Source organism: Pogonomyrmex barbatus, unplaced genomic scaffold (genome assembly GCF_055798465.1).
Source record: "Pogonomyrmex barbatus isolate J1 unplaced genomic scaffold, ASM5579846v1 scaffold6, whole genome shotgun sequence".
NCBI classification, from domain to species: domain Eukaryota; kingdom Metazoa; phylum Arthropoda; class Insecta; order Hymenoptera; family Formicidae; genus Pogonomyrmex; species Pogonomyrmex barbatus.
This window is the reverse complement of record NW_028297160.1, coordinates 6,629,453-6,641,371: the sequence shown is the minus strand read 5'-3', so window position 1 is coordinate 6,641,371 and position 11,919 is coordinate 6,629,453. Positions and strand designations below refer to the sequence as shown.

At 33.3% G+C, this 11,919-nt stretch overlaps 3 protein-coding genes across 6 annotated transcripts; 1 reads left to right on the top strand and 2 right to left on the bottom strand.

Annotated features, from left to right (window-relative positions):
• Window positions 1-321: 321 nt before the first annotated feature.
• Window positions 322-2,715, bottom strand: LOC105422885 (ATPase WRNIP1). Of its 2 annotated transcripts, XM_089082803.1 has the most exons (4): window positions 2,346-2,714; window positions 2,091-2,248; window positions 1,064-1,883; window positions 322-678 (listed from the first exon to the last, which is right to left on the bottom strand). In XM_089082803.1, the coding sequence occupies exons 2-4, from the start codon at window positions 2,220-2,222 to the stop codon at window positions 479-481; spliced, it is 1,152 nt and encodes a 383-aa protein (XP_088938929.1). In that variant the 5' UTR covers window positions 2,223-2,248; window positions 2,346-2,714; the 3' UTR covers window positions 322-478. The 2 variants fall into 2 exon arrangements, with proteins under 2 accessions (XP_088938929.1, XP_011630745.2); XM_011632443.2 differs by having other exon boundaries at window positions 2,091-2,715.
• A 63-nt stretch (window positions 2,716-2,778) lies between these two features.
• LOC105422888 (uncharacterized) lies at window positions 2,779-4,994 on the top strand. The gene is made up of 2 exons (XM_011632447.2): window positions 2,779-2,944; window positions 3,018-4,994. Exon 2 carries the CDS (start codon window positions 3,039-3,041, stop codon window positions 4,602-4,604), a length of 1,566 nt encoding a protein of 521 aa, XP_011630749.2. The 5' UTR covers window positions 2,779-2,944; window positions 3,018-3,038; the 3' UTR covers window positions 4,605-4,994.
• Eogt (EGF-domain O-GlcNAc transferase) lies at window positions 4,908-8,560 on the bottom strand. Of its 3 annotated transcripts, XM_011632445.3 has the most exons (11): window positions 8,257-8,559; window positions 7,616-8,040; window positions 7,156-7,362; window positions 6,912-7,060; window positions 6,671-6,834; window positions 6,456-6,576; window positions 6,208-6,361; window positions 5,918-6,118; window positions 5,708-5,841; window positions 5,475-5,577; window positions 4,908-5,313 (listed from the first exon to the last, which is right to left on the bottom strand). In XM_011632445.3, the coding sequence occupies exons 2-11, from the start codon at window positions 7,937-7,939 to the stop codon at window positions 5,059-5,061; spliced, it is 1,812 nt and encodes a 603-aa protein (XP_011630747.2). In that variant the 5' UTR covers window positions 7,940-8,040; window positions 8,257-8,559; the 3' UTR covers window positions 4,908-5,058. The 3 variants fall into 3 exon arrangements, with proteins under 3 accessions (XP_011630747.2, XP_011630748.2, XP_088938928.1); XM_011632446.3 differs by having other exon boundaries at window positions 6,456-6,573; window positions 7,616-8,560; XM_089082802.1 differs by having other exon boundaries at window positions 7,616-8,559.
• Window positions 8,561-11,919: the final 3,359 nt, after the last annotated feature.

Below are 11,919 nucleotides of genomic sequence, written 5' to 3'. Positions count from 1 at the left end.
TTTTGTAAATTATCAACTTTTTAATTTTTTTTCGGAGGAGAGGATTTAAATCTTTTGAATCTTCTCCCTATGATATGTTTATGTAAAAAAATAAAGAAAAATTACGGATGAGTGATTACATTCTTGAAATTAATAATAGTTAAATAATTGTTATTACAAAGGATATGACAAATAATATATTGATTAAACTGAGCACGATTAATTATTCAAACTTAAGAAGAATTGATAATATTTTTAGTTTAATTTATTCCTCAATATTAAGCTGAAAATTTTAATTATTTACAAGCTGTTTTTTAGGAGAAATAGAAATATGTTATAATATTATGAATAAACAAGTTCCATTATTTTATTTTCTTGGACTAGATTATTAATGGTTGCAAGAAAAGAACAATTTATTATGAAAAACTATAAATTAATTAGTAATAATTACACAAGCAAGAAAAAAGATTTTATATCAAGTCTATAACTTTGCTTCTATTTAATTGTATCTCATGTGTAATGGCACAATAGGTTGAGAACCTTCATGTTCCAAAATTGTTTTCTCAGCTGCTTTTAATGCATTATATATCGATCGAGATTTTGGTGCTCTTGCTAGGTAAACCGTGCATTGTCCCAAAAGCACGTCACATTCTGGCATACCTATCATTTGGCATCCATGCATTGTATGAACAGCTACACCTAAATTTTTAATATAATTTAATTAAATACTCAGATAATTAAATTATATTAAATTATATTATATTAAAGCCTGTTAAAAATAGATTTTGCAAACCATCGGATACATGTTTTGTCAACAGATAGGATAGAATTGATATCAGATTAAATATACAATATTATTGGCAAAATATTGGAAAATGCTGAATACAATGACAGATTGATGAAAGACATAGAATAGATCTGTGATACATTTCGATATAAAACAAAAGCTTAATATAAATGCAGCTGTCATTTATATGCAGCATGCCAATTTGTCATAACATTTTGCTTGAATCAGTTATCAGACTGCAAGCATATTGCTAACATTTGCTTACTGCATATGCACAATAAAATCTCTTTTCTTTACCTAAAGCATCTGGATCTGCTAAACCAATGTCTTCACTAGATATCCTAACTAACCGTCTTGCAATGTTTACCGGATCTTCCTTAGCTGCCATAATTCTAGCCATCCAATACAAAGAAGCATTTGCCTTGCCAGCTCTTATCGATTTATGAAGTGCAGAATACATGTGATGACTCTGACTGGTTTCTTTTTCAGAGAGCATATGCGCTTTTATTAAATTATCTTTAATATCTTCCAGAGTTATTATATTATTATTGCGTGAAGTTTTTAATCCATCTGCTTGTTTTGCAAGTGTTGCTAAGTCTAAAGTATTTAGTGCTACCCGCGCATCACCATCGCATGCTTCTGCTAGCCACTGTATTGTATTATTATCAATATGAAATTTAATATTTAAATTTGAAGGAAATTTCAATTGCTCTCTGTTTTCTTGTGCATCAAACATGTTTCCATTTATGCACTCTATAGCCTTAAGAAGAATCTTGGTTATATCATGTTCTGTTAATTTCTTTAACACAAATACACGACAACGGCTTAGTAGAGCTGGATTTAAACTGTAAGATGGATTTTCGGTGGTACATCCAATTAAGGTAAACGTTCCTGCTTCTACATGCGGCAAGAATATATCTTGCTGAAGCTTGTTGAAACAGTGAATTTCATCCATGAAAACAATAGTTTTACATCCAAATTTCGATTTGTTATTTGCTGTGGCGACTACATCTCTTATATCTTTTACACCAGAACTGGCTGCAGATAGGTTCACAATGTATATATTGTCATTCGTTAATTCTTTGCTTAAACATGCTATTATATTCGCCAATGATGTCTAAAACATAGATAACAAATAATTATTATAAATAGTTATAGCGATTAAGAGCAAGAAGATTCATAGTCAGATCTTATATTTAAGACTGTATATTAAGACTTTAGATAGATAGATTCAAGATATCATAAATAAATCATAAAATCATAATATCATCTTAAATTCTAAAATAATACTTAATGAATTATGAATATCAGAAATTAGTTTTACCTTTCCACATCCATGTGGGCCCCAAAATATCATACTAGGAATCTCTCCTCTTTCCAATAAATAGCTTAAAACCGTTTCTGGACCAATGATTTGTTTCTGTCCTATGTAATTTGTAATATTTGTTGGTCTCATCTTTTCAACAAGTGAAACATATTTCTCTGAAGATTGTGGTTTGGAATGCTTTATAAAGTTATGTTCAGATGTGCGGTTCATATTACTTAGCACTTGATTAATAGGTAGTTTAAATTTTTTTACTTGAATATTTGTGACAAAGTCTTCATTAAAAGGAAATGATCTTTTAGTTCTTGCTTCCATGTGACTTATCTGGTCTTCTTAGTTAGGTTATTCAATTTTCACATATAAAATATACGCATTTGCATATTTGTTTAAATATTTAAATGAATAACACGTATAACATTAATGAATAAAAAGTATTACTCGAGGAAATATTTATTTACAGCATTAAACACAAACATTATTTAATATAAAAACTATCACATCAGTCATTATTTCAATCGTAAGACAATATATTAATACAATTTTGACACGATATTAAAAGTCAAAATTATTAAAAGACCATCAAATTCATTGATGTATTTCTTCTTGTCAAATCGTGGAATAAAAAGAAAGTAATCTGGAATAAAAAGTAAGTAAAAGTGCTGCCACCTATAGCAATATGAACATGTATCATGTGCAACATTAATGTCAAATTTTGCGTGCCAAACTAAACTATTACTATTACTACTACTACTACTACTACTACTACTACTATTACTACTATAATGTATATTTATCGCACATGGAAACAAACACAACACGCGAGTAATGAGTTAATGGACGGATCATTCACAATCGTAAGTTTTTTGTGTATCAGGTGTATATACTTTCTCGCGCAAAATTATAGTTGAATTGGATACGCTCTCGTAGAAACCCTGAAATTCAATAACAATGACGTCGCCAACAAGCAAGGAACAATACCGACTCGAGCAAGAAGCGTTTGTTTCCAATCACGGAGGCACAACCCCGCAAGAGGTGATTTTTACGCTTCTGCCAAACGTATGCGGCATTTTGTTGACAGCGACGACTCTGGGAATCCTTAGGAAATATATTCACAAAAATGTAAGGGTCGTGCTGGAATTTATACTAACTGTGATTCCGACTATCTTATGTTGTACCGTACTGTCGGAATACATCGGTATTGTATGCATAACAATGCTATCAATTTCTGTGCTAAACATAATGCTGCTGGGGAGCAAGGGAACCAATCTCTCCAGTTCAGTTATGCGACCGATTATCGGCAAGAGACCCTTCATAACTAATTTTCGCGCGCTGACCAATATTATTACTGCGATTTCTATATTAGCTGTCGATTTCCGTATCTTCCCGCGGAAGTTCGCCAAGACAGAGGTGTTCGGATACAGTTTGATGGATACAGGTGTCGGATTGTTTATATTGGCAAACGCATTGGTTGCGCCAGAGACTCGAGATTTCTCTACCCATCATCAAGCAGGATTTCAGGAAATCTTGATGAAAAATATAAAAAATTGCTTTCGAAGCTGCGTGCCTCTCTTAGTATTGGGTTTCGGACGTTTTGTGTCAGTCAAGTATATAGGATATCAGAGACATGTCACCGAATATGGCATTCATTGGAACTTTTTTATAACTTTAGCTATCGTTAAATTGTTCACCAGCATGATTACCAGCACCATTAGTTCAAAATATTCGTTGCTCTCAGGTATATGGATATTGTGTATGCATGAATACACAATGAGTACCAAAGGTTTAAAGACATGGGTTTTGGGAGATGGGCCAAGAGATGATTTCTTCTCTGCCAATCGAGAGGGTTTAATTTCTATACCCGGTTATATAGGATTGTATTTTCTTGGTGTAGCTATTGGAAGGTTGATACATTCGACATATCGAAATTCACATATAACACCAAACATGACCATTTCTGTGAAATTGTATGGTTTTGAAATTGAAGCGAGCTACAATGAATCTATGCTGTTGTGTATTAAATTATCTTTGATCTCTGCAAAAGCTTGCATCGCAACATTATTTTGTAATGCATATTTTAAGATTTCAAGAAGATTGGCCAATGCTGGATATTGTATGTGGATAGTAACCTTAACGGCTACACTACTTACTCTCTTGCTACTTGTAGAGATCGTGCTAGATATAACGAATTATGCGGTAGGTGATCCATGCATTGAAAATAAAACGGAAAGATTGCGTAAAAATCTGAGATTGAATTTAAAAAAGCATGTGGAAAATGAGAGAGAAGAAAATAAAGAATGTGCAATCAGAAGATCCTTAGAGATTTTTGATGCTGTAAATTACAACGGCCTGTTCTTTTTTCTTATTAGTAACATTATAACTGGTCTTGTCAATATGTTAATGTACACATTATATGCCAAGCAATCGGTAGCTCTATTGATACTAATTACATATATGGCTATAAGTATACTTTCAACATTGATACTTTACAGGCTACAAGTGCCAATTAAACTATGAAATATGTGCAAAAATTAGAAATTAATTTTAATCAATTTACGACAATTGGTCGAAATTTTCATAATTAAATTAAAAATATTTGTTATTGTATTAAATATTAACTTAATTTATAATGTATACATATAACATATGTATAACAGATTTTATCAACAACTTTATTTTCTGCTATATAAGAAGTTTGCATTATCCAAATAGATAATGTAATTAAATATTATGTACAGATATCATATATGTAAATATTTTAATATTATAAATTAATATCTAAGAAAAAGTACTGCCAAGTGTAACGCAGACATATCGAGATTTATCGTACATTTATTATTTTATTTATTAAAATAAAGTATGTACATTAGTATAAAAATAAGTGTATAAAGAAATTTGATCAACAAACACAGTTTAGATCATGTACTGTTGTCATGTCTCATTTTCTTAATTTAGTGCCTAAGAATCTTGGTCATAATTCATCTTTGGATAATATATCTGATTTTTGTAGTTGTATTGGTTCTTTAGTATTAGAAGGTTGTATCGGTTCTTTGATATCCGTTGTCCTAGTATCATTTTGTATTTTGTTATGTGAATTATTAAATTTCTTAAATGCATTATGGTGCTTTACGTGATTTCTTGCAAGTGAAACGATTCTGAGAAATTCTTTAACATCGAAGCTGTAATTTGTAAACTTAGCATGAGCTCCGCCATCAGGATGTGTCCCCTGTAAATTATAATTATTTAATAATGCATGTTTAGTAATGCAAAGATATAAATTTAATTCTATTAATATTTAAATCAATGGAAAAATACAATAAAATAGAAAAAAATTTATGAAAAACTTGGCTAATCAGTTGTTTCAGCAAAAAATTTATACGAACATACCGGATCTTGTTGCACTAATTTTGACGTATCCTGCCATGTAAAATATTTCACACCTCTCAATCGTGCTAGATCTTTGTAACAATTAGGATCTTCGCAATTATATCTGAAGAAAATGGTTAAAATGTTTATATTACATAAAATATAAATTACGTTTACAATCAAATTTTTAAAAATGTGTATATAATGTATATATAATTTAAAATGTGTATATGTGTTATACGCGACATTCTTACATTTCAAATACCGCTGCCCAATCTGGGAGAAACATTAAATGCGTTAAGCCTGCACCATGAATACCGATAAAAATATCGGAATTTCTAGTAATTTCCAACTGCTTTTTAAATGGCACATTTTTATTATACACCACCTGTAGGAAAGAATCGATCATGTAACACACGATAAGTAGAACATTTAAGATAATCAAATCTCTGTTAAAGTTTTACCCTTTTAACTTTATATTCTGGATTTTCCTTCAAAGCTTTTACCAATTCATTTTCATTTAAAATCTTTCGGTATTGAGTGTCTCTGCTCAGCAATGTTACGCGAATCTTTCGATCTTTTCTTTGATGAAGAGGAATTTGAAGTCGATGCAGCACATGATCGCCAAAGGCTTTGAACAATCCAGATTTTTCACAGCCATAAATCTGAAACAACATTTTTAATAGTTAATAATAGTTAATGCTCTTCCTTAGAATGTGGAGTATCTCAGTGAAAGGATATACAATGCTAGTACAAGTGGTGTGTTATAAAAAAGGCCGAATATCATTCGAGGTAGTAGAGGAAACACCAAGTTTCTGAAGCAAACTGTCTCGCCTCGAAACGTTTTTAGGTCCCACAGTGGATTTCTTGTAAATGCTTCGAAGGTATCTTGAAACGCCGATCGGTAGCTAAAAGCAAAATGTAACTTAATATCTAATGATTCGTAATCTTTGATTTATACTTGTTCCAGTTTTGTCTTATGTTTCGTTTTATGATCGTTACCTATAACTTTCCCAAATCATAATGTGATTGTCTGTGTCGAAGGCAGATGGGTGCGAAAGATTCACGTGCAATGATGCATACAAGTTGAAGAAGTCGCAAAAATGATGATACATGTTTACTACTAAAAAAAAATTTAATGAAGAAACGAATATTGAACTTGAAGTATGAACTGTATTTTGGAAAGAAAATCCTTTTGCGAATATCTTTAAACTTACTGGCATCTATTTTCATGATAAAAGTCGGTTTTTCAATGACGACATCACAATCGCCGTGAACGATCGGCCGGTGAGATAATTTTTGAAAGTTTCGTAATTCTGGTCCCCAAGACTGCAGCGGGCTGATATGATCCGCGTTTTCTTGTAACCTTTTTTCGTTCAGCCTGATCGCAGAAGAGAGAGTTAGATACTTTCTAATTTCTTGCACAGCTTGATCTGCTTTGCTCTCTGATTCACTCACGTGCAGTAACCGCCAATTTGACCTTCTTTTAGCACGTCCATTTTGTATCGTATAGGTTCTTTTCGATTTAGTAAATCTGTGAAATTTAGCATCACGTTTCTCGCTCTACAAAATCTCATATGCTCTGAACACTCCAAGGATGAGTCATCCTAAAAAAAAGAAATTAAATCCGAGAATATCAAGTTTATTATTATTCTTTTATATTTGCATATAACATCAGAATTATATTTCACATCAAACTCACTACAAATAATGGTTCACATAGTAGCATCATCTCCTTTCTCTGATCGCGTACATATCCGAAATCACCTTGTGCGTAATATGTATCCAATTGAGCCTTTTTTGTTGCTACCCATCCTTTATGATCACCTGGGCAAAACGGAACGGAAAACGAATGTTTCCTTTTACAATCTTCCTCATAGCCCCAACAAGCTTTAATATCAAGACTATCCTGGAAAATATCACAAAATAATGACTTACTTTCAAATAAATTATATGATAAAATCATTAAAAAAAAATAATAAAATTTGTTTATAAAATTGAAATAAGAATGTGAGTAATATTAATGTATAATTTCAAAATTAAGAAAAAATGTGTGCTTAATATTTATAAATGAAATTTTATATTGGATGTTTTAACTATATCATATAAGACGAAATGTCAAATGTCTCATAAAAAAATTAAAAATAACTCCAACTTCTTACCTTATATGGACACGTCACATCATTGCGGCATTTTTCTGCTACCGTGGGAAAAGAGTTGAAATAATACTTGATATGCTCATGCGGTAGATTAATATCTGTGTAATTGCCATCAATGGCAATGACCGTGAATACAAGCACCAATAACACAGAATAGATCTCGAACAACGTCCTCATGATCATCGTGTAAAAAGAACTGAAATTGACCGGGTGTTTCTCAAGAGTTCCTCGCGCCTCCGTCTTGCAATGTTCTGTACGGTTTGAATGAAAAACGAACCACCTGTGAAGGTGGGTGTATGACCTCACAACCCGCGCATTAACACACATGCGTGGAACGGTGCGAAGATATGGTGAGAGGAGGTAATATTGAAGACACTATCTGTGAGATATGAGTCAGCTTACATCATAGACATTGTGCACTGGCTTGCCTTGAACAGACCGTGAAGAAGCGAAGTTTTAATACTTTTTATTTTCTATTCTAAATAATACACCGGCGTTTTTTCTGATCCGTCTGTCGGATCGATAATACAGTCTATCTTGGAACGGAATACAAAGAAAATATTTTCTTTAAAATAATTACAAATAAACTGATTTGAAACTGATTTCAATAATTTCCTGTTCCTAATAAGAACATTAAAATATACTTTTTCTTTCTTTCATAAATAAATAGAAAATCTGTCGTATTCAATTATCTTTCACGCAGTCAGCTGTGTAGCACGTTTGTACAACATGGCAATACACATTGTCACTGTCAAGGATAAGTCATTTGCGATCATAAATCAACTGTTTTCTTTTCAAAAAGTGAAGTCATCAATTTCATATAAAAAAATCATTTTCGACTCTTCACACACGCGATTTCTAACATTTGAAAATTTAAATCTTTGAAACAGAATCAATCTGTGTATTTTGTGGGCTGGTGGGAAAGTATGGGGTATATGGGAAAGTATATATAACTGACTCGAGTCCCTCTATGGGATTTCTTCTTACAATGAAAGGTAGTATTACCCACAGAGTCCCGATATAGAAGAGAAAATATAAAATCTTTCATCTACTATCGATATGTAACTATCAGTATATATAGTAGAAAAGATAAGAATGTATATCAAGAATAATAATAATGTACATCAAGATAATGTATATTAAAATAAATAGCAGCTTAGAGTATCTACAACAGATAAATAATATAACAAGTAATGATATAATAAATATCCGATATACGATATGTGTAGAATATCCGTAGAATATCTGTAGAATATCTGTTGTGGATAAAAGCATCTATTATAAATAATAAATTATAAATAAAGTTAAATAGAAATGAGTAACGCAGAAAAATGTAAGAGGGCGGTTGCTGTTGCTATTATTAGGAAATTGATGGTGAAAGTATTTGTTTATAGCTTTTATTTATACATCGTAGAATGTAAAAATTAGACGTTGGAAATATTAATATTTATTACAATATTATTAATTTTTCTATTAATTTTTTAATACAAAATTAAAAATAATTATGAAAACTTTTAAAATATAAATTTTGTAATAAATCATTTGATGAAATAATCGATGTAAATCGTTCTGTATAAAAATACTTTTATTTTTTATATTTTCTTTATTATATTCTTGGCGAGGACTGTGTTGAAAGTTTTGTATCATAGATTTAAATACATATGAAAATTGCAATGTCGTTCGAATATAAACGTAAAATAAATGAACTGAAATTTGCGAGGATTGTTGTCTAATAATATCGAATAATGGCTTCCGTTTATCATATTCTTACGTAAAGAAAAGATCCTCGAGACGATTAGCTTATGAGACGCACCTTTATGCTAATCTTCGAGATACGTCAAAAACGATTTCAACGTATACGGAAGAGGCAGTTCGATCCTATTCTCGAGGCGTGGTCGAGGTAGATTCTATCTTCGTGGTTTATACGATTTCGCTCATTGGAGAAAGAAGGAGGTACGAGTTGAATATCTAAGGGTCCCCACATTCACCAACTCGAATACATCGAGTCCCACACTTTGTTAGGCATGAGTCGTTACGCAATCTGGAAGACTCGGATATCAGCTGCGGCTCTCTCGTCAGGTGTCTTTCTCAGTTCACGAGAGATCATTGCGATACAATTAAAGCCGCATAGTCCGTATCCAGCAGCGAAAGGAGCACGGATTCAAATCTACGGAACTTATCATAGCTTTGAGCGACACCCATTGTTCCCGTTTCTTTTCAATGTTGACGCCGCGGCGGATTTGAATTCGCAACACCCCCTGCATTATGCAATCAAGTCTCAAGTGTTTAGTTGCAACAACACAGACATACACTTAACTATTGAAATATCGGAGTATAACGAGTACCATGCGTGAGATCCACGTGGGACCGAGCGATCTCGGTCTCGTCTGACCGCGGGCAAGTGTCCACAGTTGATTACTTGTGATCATTCGTAAAACGGGAGATCGTCACAGCAGCTATGTACGTAGCCGAATAAATCGACATAATCACGATGATCCACAAATTAATGCTAATCGAGACAAGAAGATCAAGTAGATATCGAGCATAAGAGACAATATCTTCGGCGTCAACCTGCCATGACCCGGAAACAAATCCCGCTACATAAACGTTTTGCATATATATATATATATATATATATGTGTGTGTGTGTGTGTGTGTGTGTGTGTGTGTGTGTGTGTGTGTGTGTGTGTGTATGTGTAATTTATTCGCTTGTACGTGCACGAAGATCTGTCGCTATATGTGTACGTTAAAAGCGTCGCGTAGTTTACCGGTATATGTTGATTGTTGGCGATCAGGACTGGTAAAGACACACCGGCTTGCCCAAGCACGGATTGTCGCAGATAGATCGAAAGAACGCTCTACATCGATCACGATCGCATCACCACGACCTCAACCCGATACGATCACAACGGTACCTCGTACTCGCTATTTATACCGGTGTGCCCATCTTTATTTCTTCTTGTAAATCTTTTGTCGTCGTGGATTGTTAGGATGATTTTCTCCGGTCGGCACAGTCACGGCGCGATCGCATTATCTTTCTGAGAGATGTCTTGTGTTGCGACGTGACAATTTACGTGATAATTTGTTGTTTCTTGATATATAATTATATAAAATTGATATTTTAACGAAAGACTACGCGTTATATAGAAAAATATAATTCATCCTTTCTAAAAAAAAAGACATGTTAATAAAATCTCGGAATGAATGAATGTTGAAGCTTTTTTCCACGATGCTAATTAATTCTTTTGTTGCGCTTACTTTATGAGTAGCTATCATTGTAGAAGTCTATTTTGATAGTTATGTTCGAGGGAGTTATGACTATATAGTAATAGTGTTATGATATTAAATAAGTATATAAACGTTTTAGTATTTGCTTCTACACAATGACAAAATTATCTTCTTTTTTTTTGGACATATTCAAAATTGCTTCAGATAAATTTTACAAAACATTCCTATAATATTTCTTTATTGATAAAGATAAATAATAAATAATATTTGATAAATCTATAAATTAATGAAGAAAAATCAAATAAAAAATAAAAAGTATATTGGAGAACACATGATGCGCGCGCTCGATAATTCTAGTGTACATACATACATACATACACATAAAAGGTGTTGATTTTCATCGTTATATAATATTACGTTTACGCATTTACCTGTGATTATGACAGATATTTATAGCTATTGAAAATTAAATGCTCTATTTTCCGGATTGCAGACGGAGAAAGGATATGAACAATGCAATTATAAGTCTATGGCTCATTGTCGCGTCGCAGGGTACCGGAAAACAGGCTATTCGCGAAGTGAAACCGGTTTACATCCCTGAAATAAGCGGAGCTATTAAGCTTCGCGCGTATAGTTATGGCCATTGGAACTACTGATTGCCGTCGTTTAAGTCACGACGATCGTCGTAAAATTTCTTCGGCGTCGCGATCGCATAGAGTCGCGCCGGTGACATATATCGCCCGCCAGATTGATTTTGTGATGCAACAACGATTTTCGCAACGGCCGCTGATAAACGGGGACTCCGACGTTTCCGCAGAAATGCAACGTGCGAATAATACGAGCGCCGTGACATCGGCGTAACGTCCAACCGTCGCCGCCACGTTGGCGCCGCGTGTCACAGCCGAGAGAGCCGGTGTCAACCTACGCGAAAATCAGCGTTATAATGTTCCCCGTAGATCTCGGGGTTCCTCCCGTCGGAGAAAATCGCGGGGGCGACGCGTCACATTGCGATTGCAACGTCTTGCGAAACGGGAACACCGGGTCACCCACACGCAATCGAAAAATTTCACAAACGAATG